This window comes from Zerene cesonia, chromosome Z (assembly GCF_012273895.1).
Source record: "Zerene cesonia ecotype Mississippi chromosome Z, Zerene_cesonia_1.1, whole genome shotgun sequence".
Classification (NCBI taxonomy): domain Eukaryota; kingdom Metazoa; phylum Arthropoda; class Insecta; order Lepidoptera; family Pieridae; genus Zerene; species Zerene cesonia.
The window spans coordinates 5,663,064-5,677,626 of NC_052122.1; the positions used below are offsets into that span (position 1 = coordinate 5,663,064).

The window sequence follows — 14,563 nt, forward strand, 5'->3', positions numbered from 1 at the left end:
CATGAGATACACCTAATATAATTATCGTGTGCGCTATTTTCAACTCTGTTACCTAGCATCGTATGGGGGTCGAGGCATTGGTCGCGGCGCAGTTGTAATGGCGTTCACTCCATACATTTGGTAAGCGTCGTCTATGATCACAGCATCACTGGAACAGAACTTTAACGTGGGCATCATTTTGAAAACAATCAACATTGACTAATTGACTATGCGATAATTACCTAGTTTCTTCGTCGATGACCGGATTAATGGCAGGCCTGGCCGCAGCTGGGCCCAGGAACTGCGTATAGTACGGGTCTTCGTAGGGCACTCTAGCGGAGCCTCGCTCGGGAGACGACATGTAGCCCTCGCTGGAGTGGGCTGACGACCATTTAATTTGTATTGGTATCTCTATTTTATGAACGGTGAAGGTAATATGAAGTATACGGAAAGCTAAATTTTATATTTCACTCAAGTAAATAGTTGCTAGCATTGTACATCATTACATCGGTGTAACAAATAATAATTCCGAATGAAATATTTTGACTTTCCGTACATGTCATAAACACTGTGTTTAAGGTGGACACACAAAAGCTTCTTTAGAAAAGTACTTAAATATCACAGAAGCATGCGAAGTGTAAAACACTTATCTCTTCTAGATTTGCTTGGAAATATTACAAAAAAAGCTGCGATTCTGCATTTAAATGAAGCCTTTTTTAAGTGTAATGTAATAAAGCCCAAAATAGTTTCTAAAGAACTATTTAAAAGTTGTAATTGTTTTTAATCCACATAAATGCGTACTAATAAATTCAGTATCAACAAGACGCAAAAAGTATTTTTTTTTCAAATGGGTACCATATATGTTACGTAATAATATAAAAAGTTAACATTAAAATAAATGAATTAATAACAAAGTAAAAGTTAACTATCAGTAATAAAAATCGTTCATACGGTACGAGCATTAAAAAAATAGTAAGATCTACATAAAAAATGTAAATATATCCGTAAAGTGGCACACTATTTACGGTTTCAAAAAAATAACTTCCTCACTTTTATATAAAGGCCTTCTTTTAAAAAACCTCCACGGAAGCCGTATTAAATCTCAGCATAACATGTTGTGCTAATTGTCCTATCCTATCTTCTATTTTGTAAGTAAACTATCGAATCTCGTGATGACATGCCTATTGCCTAACCAATCTAAACTAGCTACTCCTTCATCTATAGTAATGGGCGGCACCGATAGTGCATACAGCTATACTGTTTTCATATTAAACAACAGTACATACTACATTACCTACCATATATTTTATATTACCTCTATATGATTGGTTAGATCTTGACCACACACGCTAAAACGTTTAAGACAAAATGAAAATAGCAATATGCATCACTGTAGATTAAAGGACTATAACAAAGATTTCAGGTTACAGGCAATATTGAGATCGCTGAAAAAAATAATGTCTAAAATAAGCGAGAAGCAAATTAGTTGTTGAAGCGAAAGTAATTTGTTCACAGGGCGATGTTGGGGTTACCGGGGATGGTGTAAAGTTGATCGGTACCCCGGGGACAATCGCCGGCGGAGAATGGGAAACACCTCTCAGAGCCTGTCCCCGGCACGTATGACCGCACTGGCTTGACCGGGGGAGCACCTACACACACACCGCTGTGTACCCAATGCCAACAACGTACACAAGTATACCATATTTAAATTTTATTTGGGATAAGCCGTGTTGAAAAGTATAATGATATAAATGATAATATTTAATAATTCTTGTTAAAATGTAATGGATATGTTGAAGGTACCTGGCGGTGGAATGGTTTTCACGCGATCGGCCGGCACGGGCGGCGCGGCGGGAGAAAACGCCCGAAGGACGCTGCCGCCCCTCGGCAGCGTGCTAGGTGCTGGAGGACCCATGTAGTAAGCAGGTGGTTTGCTCTAAATCATCAACATTTATTTCAAAATGAGAAGTTTATTTCTACTACTACTTATAAATGGAAATAAAAAGTTCAAATCAAGGTTTCAAATCAATTACGTTTTAATATTGAAAATAAATAAATAATACTAAAGAGTAATTAAATATAATTCAATTCATTAAATATCTATAGTAAAGTTTAAATCAATATAAAATGGGGTATTATTCTTACGCCATATCATCATGCGTATTATTTAGGTACACGTTTGGGATACATGTTACAAAACTTAAGAGTCAGTCTGTACAGAGTACACACAGGCGGGTAAGTGCTATAATATTTGCAATGAAATAATTTTCATATGATGAAGATGCAGATGACACACTGTACACAACAATGTGCTGTAAAGTATTCGTACGTTTATAAATACAATTCCAAAGCAATAACAATCCTCCTGCCGCGGAGAGAGTCAGTTCACAATTTGTTTGTATGGTGAAAGCACAGTTTAGTGACAAATTAGAAAACGATACAAGTAAAGAAAATTAATCATATGAAAGTGTTTTAATAGCATCGTAGCAGGTACGCGATGAAAATATAATTAGTACTAGTAATTTATTTAAATACACTAATAATAATCACCTTGCTCAAATTTGTTAATACACAATAAGCGAATGTGTTGATGAATCGTCGAATACGTATATAGCTTCTAAATCAATATCAGGATAGTTGAAGCCAATTAATTAAAACTATGATTTATTGTACTTGGATGCTAATATATGCAAAAAGAGCAACCCTAGTTACAAAATTGACTTCATTTATACTCGGAAAAGTTTACATACACAAAAATCATACGAGTTTGAGTTTATTAAAATTTTATCATAAAGTTTAATACTAAATGGAGGCAGTAAATTGCAGTCGATCTAGACAACTTTCTCACTATTGTTATAGAAGGGCCATCATTATAGTGCTGGAAGGTAGTCTATACAGCAATCAGCCGCGTTACATAATATATGCAACTATCTCAAAACTAGTTCCTGAACTGGATATTTCTTAATTGTGTTTTGCTTTTATAATACGTCTACTCTCTACTTGCTTACTTTATAACTTTATCAAACCCAACGTAAAATGAAGAAAGGCTAAATAAATAATGACTGCAATCAATATTCTATAAATAACATGCGAGCTTAGTTGAACAGAATGAGAGTGAAATGAAAAGTTTTAATATGGATTTAACATTAAACCAGCCATAAGATGCATATTTTCTCAAAGTTAAATAAACTTCAATCAGATTTCTCCAGAATTGTTTACCTATTGCACAATATTTCCGTGTCTAATATTTCAGATAAAATGTGGATGTATCTTTTAACAATCTTCACGGTAAGCAGTGCAATAAATCGGCCGGTCTACAAAATAATTTTGACGCAAAAGGGATTTGCACAGGTAACAGAAATCTCACCACGAGAATTAATTAATATTGTATTTTTAATTTCATAATGTAAATTCCGTCACATACGACCAAGTTGTAATCTTATAGAGTAGGTGTTTCCGTTTACACATGATTGGTTACCACACATACGTAATTTTTTAATATGTTCATCCGCTATAATGAGACCTTATTCTTGATCAAATTAAAAAGTGAATGTTAAAATATGAGAGAGTACGATTAAGGCACGCATGAAAAAATTTCGTATTCTCATTCAATATGGAACAAGGTAGCCTTAATTCAGATTATTTACTCATTTATTGACAAATAATATTTCACAATAAATATACTCAACATTTTAGAAAATCCATGTGGCTATTTTGAAATTTGGTTTATTTGTAGAATATTTACATACGTGAATCTTTTTATACAAAGTTTTATTGATCTATTTTCATACCGATTATAATGTTGTTGTTTATCTTGTATCGCTTTCAACATTTTATTACAAAAATACATTCCATAACGCCTAAGTCTGACCTATAAAGGCTAATTATTATAAACATCTTAGAAAACAACCCGTGCTCCTGAACATAATATGTTTGTTTACAGTTTTTGCAGTACGACGTTGAAACACCGCCCATGAGAGAATTCACTTTTTGTACTTGGATAAAATTATATGAATTTAATCGGGAACAAAGTATTTTTTCTTATGTCAGTGAGTATTATACTTTAAAACAACGTATGTGATACATACATCAAATGCACGTTTACAGACAGATTAGGAAATAGCCATCCTGCCCTTACATCGAAGCATTCTACCCAATCGATAAAAGCAATTTTATTTACAAAGGTTTTTGTAAAAGGAAACAAGTTCATGCAAAGAAACCTATACGAACAAACGATTATGTTCTAATTTTTAAGCTTCATAACGTAGTGGTACAATGTTCGTAGGATTTTTAGGTGATTTTTATAGTGTTTTACTTACTGTTTTATATATTCCGAAATAGAGTCATTATAATGAATTATGCATATCTTTCTTCTTTGTCTCTTTCTTGAGTCACTTCTTTGTCTCTAATGTATCATAAAATTTATCACAGTTACACCTATGTCAGTCTCATTTAGTGTGGGTTTCTCTTAAACACCGAGAGAGAAAAGCGTGAACTACAGGCCCAGTTCGCCAGTTATACTGATGAGGTTCAGGGTATGGAGCCCCCGAGGCATTGAAGCGTCCACCGGCTAATTACATGCTACACTTGGCACATTAGGGTGATAGGCTTGCACTGGGAACGTATAACACGGATATCTGTTTCACCACCTACCGTCTAAGTTTATTTTCAATCATATTTATAATAAGTTAATTTATCGCCCGCAGCTGATAGTCGGCCAATGTCGCAATTTGATCATTTTGAGCACATTTAAGAGTGCATACGTTTTATCTACAACAAAATTTCTTCCAAACTTACATAATACGCAATTTACGCTGTTTTGTTTTATATAGCATAAGCTAGGTGTTTTTGTTTTATATGTCATATATTAGGTGTTGTATTTTGTCAAAAATGTTTTTATTTGTACCTATTTCAAAACATATTTCATTTTAAATTTCAATTCGTCGAACTTTTACGCGTCAATATTTGGATGTTAGCACATCCATGAGGCTTCAAAGAACGTTTTGTATTTAAAATTCACGTTCAATTTCATATAAATGGAAATCGGATATTTGATGACTCTGGTCAAATATTGCAAAATTAAAGTTCAAAATTCTGTTAAAAATTACACATGCAACATAGTTTAATGTAAATTTAGCAATTTCATATTATACATTCAATATTATGTGATAGTTAATTAAGTAGCATAAATAATTTATGAGCGTGATTGGCGACTTCACGATCTACTTGGCGCGTTTTTCTTCATTAGGTACACGCTCATGTGCGATACGATAACCACTTGAGAAGTTACTTAATTACACCGCCGTCAATGAAGCTAGGAAATCGTTTTCCCAAAGTATTTCGGCTTGTCGGGGAAAGTAAGCAGAGTAATGTATTGATAAATCAATTGCAGCTCATGGAAATAACCGTGTCGTCAGGCTGTGGTTGGACTCCGGAGGGCGATATATGAAAGTTGCTTTGAATGGTAAAATATCGTCGAGTAACCCGGTCGAGTTAGTGAAGGACGTATGGCATAATATATGTCTGTCCTATCAGTCAGATTACGGAGCGTGGGCTCTTTATGTTGACGGTCACCTTGTTTCCTGTGAAGCGGCTGAAAGTGTAAGATTTCTTACCTATAGTACAATATGTTTACTGTCAATCGATTCATAAGATCATATCTAATCTACCGTGAATCAACAATGATGTTCTGTGAGGCAAATATTGTTATTTACTATTACGAAAGCTAAAACTTAAGACAAGGTCACACTTTAATGTAATTAAAGAAAGCCGAAACCATGACCACCTGGGGCACGTCAGTGCTGTGACAAAATTGTGAATTATTGTGTAACAAATGTAACATAATATGCCTATGTCGAAAGCTATTAATTTTATTTTTTTTACGAAATAAGTACATACATGTTTTTAAACCCATGACAACATTTATTTATATTAGAAATGGGACCTGTGTTTATAATTAATATAAATTATATTTATAACCTGAAATTGTAACTTTACATTTAACTTTATTATAACTAAATATAAAAATAGTTTTTTTCTAAGTTGTGTCATTCATTTTTTTTTATCGGTATTCAATTTTTACAGCTCAATGGATTTGTTTTGCCTCCCAGTGGCAGTATAATACTAGGATATGGAACAACAGAAAATGGTAATCTTATTAGTTGCCTGAATTTTTTGTTTTAAATATAATTTTTAGAATGATGAGAACATTTAATTTGAATTTTAGGTGGATCCGGTGGAATAGAAGGAGAAATTTTTGGTGCTAACATGATGCTTGCATCAACAATAGAGCGAAATTTTACGATGAAACGTAATCCGCAATTTCGTCAAAAATATTTCCACAAAAATAAAGTTATGGGAGATACAAATATTAAATACATTGTTCTTGGTGATATAAAAAGCGGTACAATTCAACCTGACTTTGAAACAACAACATTATCTTCTCGTAGTAATACTCAAAGTTTCATAAGTGTAAGAACGACTCATGAAAATGTTGCAAATGATGTTGGTTTTCATAAAATGCCAAAAAGAATTAATCAAAATGATTATGAAAGAGTTATTTCGGAATATCCTGTACCCAAGCAACTTACAATTGATGATGACAGAATTTACTTTTGGAACCTCATGAATGAGAATGAAAGCACTGGTAAATTTAAAGAAACATCTCTTATAAACCCCGAGTCATCTCGCAAAACAAAAATCAACCCTTTAACAGATAATGAAACTCCTGGAAGTGTTTCATATTCAACGAAACAAGATTTTGATTATTCGCGATACGCATCTAATCAAGTAAAAATGAAACGGCCAATTGTTAAACCTCTATTTGAAGTCGGTAACGATGACATAGCACAATATACACGTAAAACAGTAAAATTAAATAAAGCTCCCATTGCAAGCCTCGATTCGGCACCATATTCCAAGAACGATCATAGACTATACGGACAATGGACAAGTTCTAATTTTGCAAATAGTGTGCTAAATTACATCAAAAGCAATAATATAAATGGAAAGACAGAGTACAAAAAGGTCCCTCCTACAATACCACTTATAAAGATATCAGATACATTTCCATATTCGTCTGTGTTTAAAGTAACTAAAGTATACACACCGTTAAAGCTACAAAGAAGACCTTTTTTAGATAAACAACTGAAGATTATGAAACGAGATATTCACAAGTCACAGCTACAATTAAAAAACCTCAACAACGACATAAAAAGTTCAAAATTAAACTCCATTGCACTTACAAACCCAATTGCAGATGAAAGAAAACCTGTCAAGGGTCATCGTGTTTATAGAAATATCGATAGTCAAATATCGGACCAGATTATTTTATCGGACATTTTTAAACCTTTTTCGAATAATACAGATTCAAATCTGAACAAAACGACAACACCAAATGATTCAAATGTGAAGAATAATCTAATTACAATATTACCTTTTTTAAAATCCAACGAATATTATATCGCAACTGAAAGGGACAAAACACATAATAAAAGTGATATTTACACGAGGAGTTTACCAGGTTCCAATAAATGGCACAATGTAAAATCTTATAGTAATGACTATACCCCAAGGCGTATAAATATGGAGTCTGTAGAAACCCATGATTATCAAAATAACAACATAATAGACGTTAGTAAAAAATTACCACCCGTTAGACTAAAGTATATTCCAGATAACCAAAAAATTGTTAAAAGTGATATAGACGGAGCAATACTAAAAGGACGCAACTTAGCACTGGAAATATCGAATAATTCGGATCCCTTTTCGGAATCGGTGTCTATTCTGAAATATAATCATGGTTTTTTACCTGGCCACAACTTTAGAAATAAAAATAAATTTAACAGCAATGAACCACCATATACTTATAGACCAACTCAAAACCCTTTTTACCATAGAAATAGTTTCAATCACAATGTTAAAATGGATAACCCGTTGAATGGACGCGTGGTAATTGGTACAAACGGAGGGCATAAATATAGAAATTCAGTAGGTGGAAAAGTTAAAGTACCCGACATAAATAGATACGCATCTGATTTAGACAAAGTTAACGGCAAGGTAGCATCTTCTTCAGGCCCGAAAGTTTGTAAAAATTTGGAGTTGTTCGATCGTTTATTATATATTCAGCCCGATGAGAGTATTGATGTTTCCCATATAATGTCGCCCGTTAAGCAGAAGAATATTGCAATCGAATTTATTTTACAAAATTATAAAAAATGTTCTCTGGAGGATTCATTGATCGAGAATCATCAGCTTTTGTACATAGACTGGAGTAAAACACCGGTAAGGCTGTTTGGTGGCGCACATCCAAGGAAAACAACTGATCTTTGTGGTTTCTTTTAATGCATCATCATTTAAAATATTTATATTTTTGTATCTTTACAAAATTAATGCAATTTGTATAAAATGAAAATGCAATTTAACTATTTAATGTAGGTAGTGAAGTAATCAAACGTTATAGAAACTGAATAAATTGAGGGTTATCATATTTATTTCAATCCTGCGTTTCACTGTAGACCACCCGCTACTTAAATTATCCTTAGTTCATGAGAAATGAATGCTAGCATAGGTTTATATTCAATAATACGCATTTCCATAAAGAATATATCTAGATTTTCTTTGCAAATGTAATTGCTAATGATGTTTGTCTAATCAATAGAAGTTTAAGATGGCTAAACAAATAGAATAAACAGGTTTTAAGCTTATACTATTTCATACGTAGACGACGTGATTTAATTCAAACTTATCATCTTTAATGACAGGATGTAAGGTATTGAACATAAACATTGGAATAAAGCACATAGTGGGAAGAATTCAATTTAATTATGATGTTTGAAATATTAATATGTTATCTTTGAGGGCATAATGCCAGAAAATTCGCTCGATTTGTATTTCCTTACTTATAATATAAAAAAGATGGTAAATATTTGCCAGGGCTTATTGGTGTTGTAAATTATTCAAGTAATTTTGTATCTCGCTGATATAGAAGGCAAAGTTAATATGGTCTATCACGCAATATTCGAATCTTCTTACGAAATCCTTTCACTTGTACCATAACTCGACACGTTATTTACATTACATACCTCTGGAATTTGTTCTCGAATCGAGTACAATTAATAATGAGTTTAATTTGCATCAGGTACATAGAACTCGTATTTATATCTAGTTTAAAACGCATCAATATTGCATGAAATGTTTACACTATTTGAACGAACCATGGTTTGGATTTATCTTAGAAATGTAATAAAGGACACTATAATTATTCAATATAAGCTTTTATGACAATGTGTGTATCCTTATTGAACGGTTTGAGTAAATTAGATTGAACTTCTTGAATTTTTTAAGTATTTTCTACGTTGGTTTAAAACAAGTTATATTTTGATATTTTGTCTCTCCCCCTCTCTTTCTTTATTAATTTTAAACAATGGATACAAGCAACGAATTTAACAATAATAATATATTTATGTAAGTATATCTGTAATTAGGTTTTAAACGGATTGATTTTTTGTGTTATTATAGCGTCATTTTTGTGTTGCAAGTCAAAAAGGTTGTGAAACCTCTAAATTGATTCGATATCGATTGATAGGTCTATTGCATTCAGATTAATATAAATTCAGGATTCAGGTAAATGAATTAATTTGCTTGATGCCATAATTTGTCGAAAACAAGGGAAAGGATAGGATAAATAAATATAATCAATGAATCACCAATAATGTTCTGACTGATTGTGTCACACATAGTAAAGAGTAAATAAAAATGTTATTATAAAAAAGACCATATTATATAACCATATATATACATATACAGCATATATATACAGCAATCTCCCAGTCATCAAAAATTTTAATAATTAATAACTCCCCAACCCTCCCCTTTTTAAATAGCGGGCGCCATTTCGACAAATTATGACGCCCATGATTACAACACCTCATATGGCAAAACATGTCCACAAGTAGGGGATGTACGGTGACCCACTTGACGTATTTGATAAACGTAAACCAGAAAAGCCATCACATTTCGGCCTAAAACGATTAAATAAATTATATTAATAATAGACGTAATTTTAATATAAAATCCAATGTGAAAGTGCCATTTAATTCTAAAAACCTGTGCCTTATCTCAAAAATTAAAGTAAGAAAGTATATTATTCTTAATATTAGTTTGAGCGTCGGTGACCTTTTTTGGTAGAGAAATTTTATTTGCACTAGAAATGTTGTTTTATTAGGCATAACAATATGTTAATCATATTTTGTAGAGGCTTCCTACGCGTTTTCGTGGAACGTATATCAATAATTTATCACCATTGTATGTCCTGAGCTATTGGGGTCAGATATTTCGGGGGTTGCTGATTAGCCCTATTCATAAATAGGCATTTCAATAAACAGGTGCATAATTAACATTAGCATACGAACGGGTTCTATAGACAGGACAGCAAAATGTTTTGGGAAATGGAGTACAAAGAACAAAAACACATTCCGTGAAATACAGCAAAACTGATCCGTGTCACAGCGACTGATTCTAATTCATTTCATTTACATTCACTTTATACTTAAAAAGTTATTACGTCTATTTTAAATTAAATACCTTTTAAATCCTAGTGAAAAATAGAAAGTCAAATAAAATGAACAATGTAACGTAATGAGAGCGACATAACATTTTTTTTAGCTATTTCATCATAACTATATGAAACATTACATAATTCCTAATCAAGTTGGAAACGAACTTATAATACCTTATGTCATCGATGTAAAGTTTTCATTGAATTCCCTTTATTAAACCTTTCAAGTGCCACGTGAGTAATATCCATTGTAATACTCCTTCATACTTGTATGCATAAAAGTGTATGCATTATTCATTAACATATAATTTCAATAAAACATCTCCAAGAGATAATACATCATATGTAATTCAATAGTTATAATATGATCTCAACAATAAGAAAAGTTGTTTAACGTATTCAGTATTTATACGAAAGCTAGCTCTTCTGTTGTTCCATGAAAATAAATCAATTTATAATCGAGATTCACAATAATTCCTAACAAAGTTTACCTAGAAAGCATTGCATTTTGCATAAAATGTTGTATAGGAATGTATTTATATATTGAATTATTGAAACGGGACTCGATTCCCTGTAAGAGGAAGTACCTATATCAAACTTCAACTTTTAGCTTTAAAGGTTTCAAGCATTTTTCAGTGCAACACGAGTCTTGATCAAATTGATATCGACAGAAATAGATTTAAAATTGAATATAATATTCACATATAATAAATTTTTATTTGTACGACATGATTTTTTCAATAATAATAGAATAAAAACGTAATAAATTATATTCTATAAATCACAGACAACACTCACAGCCAATGTGGCTATGTTTCGGAAAAATCATTCTTAAATTCAATTCAGTAAATCCAAATATTAGGTACACTCTGAAAGAACGCAATATCAAAAATTATAAACTAACCTAAAAGAAGGTAACTTTATAATAATATCAGTATATATGTAGATAACAAATACGAAGTAGAGTTATGCAAATACATTCTTAGCATTGTAAATATAAAAAATAATAGAACGCAACTATCGCACATCCGCTACAATAACAGTAGGTATGTTCATCCGCCTTGTCTAGTGCACAATCTTCCTGCTTTTTGAATTAATACAACACGATACCGCATTGATAATTGATTGGTTCTTATTGTGACGATAGGTTATAATAGATAATGGTAAATGATCAATTTGAAAGCAATAATATAGAAACCTATCATATTATAGATTAATATTGTGTTGAAAGTATTACACGAAATTCCAATATGGAATGCATGTTCATCGATGTCTGTTCAGCGGCATTTACAAAATTCGTGGAATAATTTCAAGTGAATGTATTTCAATTTTATCTCTTTATCCGCTCTACGCTTTATGCTATACAAGCATAGCATAGCACTTCAATTGAATAATGGGTATTATTTTTAATCCATTATTTCGAATCACTTTTTCAACATATAAAAAATATTACGACATTAACCCGTACAAGAGCGGATCACAGATCATAAAAATATTACTTATACAACAGAAATAAGATTTTCATGAATTCATTGATTTCGGGTAACGATTAGTGTCTTGTACCCCCGCCGCAACAAATTAAATGCTATTATTTCAACCCAATTGCCTGCGGAAGGAAGGGTGGCACCCACATCCCATTCGGGTCTATAAAATATTTATTGCGTATAAACATGAAGTATACAACAAGTAGTATAAGCATATGCTAGCTTTGCGCACGCGGTTTCTCCCGCGTAGTAAAGCAAAAGACAAAAGAAAGAGAGACATACGGGGTTTTCCCCGCGTAGTTATTGTCCAGAGTGATTTCCGGAACAGAAACTAACATGTGTCCTCCGTGTTTTAAAATAATGTTCATTGTACCGAGTTTCGCTCATGGATTGTTCAATGACGTGAAAAAGAGTCAGACAGGCAAGGATAATAAGCATATGTTTGTTTTATTCGTATTTACTTGATTATCTATAGGCAGCAAAAAGAAAACAGTTTTAAAATAAACAAAATCGCACGGAAAGTCGACAGGTCGTACCTATACAAGCAAGTGTAATTATTGATAAATAATCATACAAAATTCCAGAGTACATTAATATTTTCCACTGAAATATTATAATTATTGAGATAATTTAGGTCACAATAATATCGCAGTATAATCGATGTAAGTTGAAATTAATGTTTTCGACTACAAAAACGTTTAAAATGTTTGTATATTTATTTTCAAATTCCGCTTGATAATTTTTAAACGATTTTAAAATTGCCCGATTTTTTTTAAATTTTCATATTGTCCGACCGCTCGATTTTATCACAATTGATGTCATGGGAGAGACAAAAAAGCAGCAGAGCTGTCTTTTTGGCTTTCTAACTAAGTCCATACATAAACATCAAATCATAAACTAGCTCGCTGCAACTTGAAAGAAAAACAACCACCCGCCAATGCCCTTTTGCATTTATATTAAGGAGCAGTACAGATATAACCTGTGTATCAAACGAAACGCAATACCTTAAAGATTAATTCGTATTCTGAGATGAAAATGGAGATTCTTCTATCGAACTAAGAATCAAGCTTGTCTCCTAAAGCTAATAAACTATGGAATGCTTTGCCTGATCCAATAAAGAAGAGATGTTCAATACTTGTAAAATTAATTATTCTTAGGATTTTTTCCCCTGGCCCTCGTATAAATGTGTCTTAAATCACATATATCTATTTGTGGATGTATGCATAGTATTTTGTTTATTATTTTAGGTTATTTCATTGATCCGTTTAGTTTTAAAATCATACATATTTTATTTAAATCTATAATTAAAATTCATATTATTTTATTTGTTTTTAGTGCATTTTTCTTTGTCCTTTCAACCGGTTGTCTGATAGCGAACACCGCAATTTGTTTTAAGTTTCACAGCAATAAAGTATATATTTGTGATGAATAATCACCATTTAAACGGTGTCCAAGTACAAATGATAACATTCCCTGATAAAGAATAAAAGTACAAAATTGAATATACGTTAGTTAGTGCTCGTGGCGTGTTGAGCATCAAGGCACACCCACTCATGAATATATTTCATAATAGCCTCCTATGCATAGGTCTAGCTGCTCGCCCCGGCTTCGGCCGGATAGACTTTTTAAAATTGTTATAATTTCTTTAGACAAATTGTTCCGGCTTGATAATTCTACAGATTATAGTTCACTCACTATCTTGAACAAATTAAAAGCATCAGGTGGTTGTGGGGTGGTGAATTCTACGTCAGCTGGCTGTGCAATGGCGTGAAACAAACATTTGCGCTGGTGACGAGCCGTTCAGCCAGCTAATTATTTAAAGAGTCAAGAACTATGTGCACATAGGGTTTCTTACAACATGATCTTTCAAACCGAATGAAGTGAATGTAGAAAAATATACAAAGTTGTGTTTCACGCACTCCCCACGTCACCACTGCTCAACCCACCACGGATTTTCAGCTCGGAAAAAATGATGAATGAAATTTGCGTCTAGTTACAGAATTATATGTTTTGATATGAGTATTTAGCATTTTCATCAATAGTTTCTGTATTTATGATATAAACGTTAACTAAAGAATGATTGTATATTTCAACAATTTATTTAGTATTGAAATCGTTTATTCGCTATTCGCAGTTCGTACCCTCATAATCCGTTTAATTAACTATACTTATAATTGTACAACCCACGTTACAAAATGTGTAAACAATTTAAATTTAATTGCGAAAATTGATTGCTTGCAAGGAAATGCAGTCTCTCCAGCAATAAATTATATTTAATAACTTGTTTTAACCATTTTTGTAAAGCTTTCATCAACAAATTGTTACACAGCTTCTTTAAGCATCTCAAATTTGTTTTGGGCTTAAACTGTTTACCTATATCTTTATATAATACTAGGTCATGGTACCCGACTAAAACGTAGCGTGTTTTAATCCAGATTATAACCTATCCCTGTACCAAATTTCATAAAGATCCCAACAGATGATTTTGCGTGAGAGAAGCAAAAAACTCCTTTCTTATATGCAGGTTATTATCAAAGCAGTA

General features: G+C 32.3%; 1 protein-coding gene across 13 annotated transcripts in view; it reads right to left on the reverse strand.

Annotated features, from left to right (window-relative positions):
• Nucleotides 1-14,563, reverse strand: part of LOC119835496 (coiled-coil domain-containing protein AGAP005037) — a 139,714-nt gene that overhangs the window by 14,001 nt on the left and 111,150 nt on the right. For 11 of the 13 annotated variants that reach the window (XR_005288054.1, XM_038360369.1, XM_038360366.1 and 8 more), the window contains 4 exons: nucleotides 1,783-1,915; nucleotides 1,512-1,628; nucleotides 222-360; nucleotides 53-148 (listed from right to left, as the gene is read on the reverse strand). Coding sequence is in view for 12 of the 13 variants with exons in the window: in XM_038360369.1 (XP_038216297.1) it covers nucleotides 53-148; nucleotides 222-360; nucleotides 1,512-1,628; nucleotides 1,783-1,915 (485 nt within the window). In the remaining variant the exon portion in view is untranslated. The remainder of the gene's footprint in view (nucleotides 1-52; nucleotides 149-221; nucleotides 361-1,511; nucleotides 1,629-1,782; nucleotides 1,916-14,563) is intronic. The other 2 variants (XM_038360364.1, XM_038360368.1) reach the window with 2 other exon arrangements.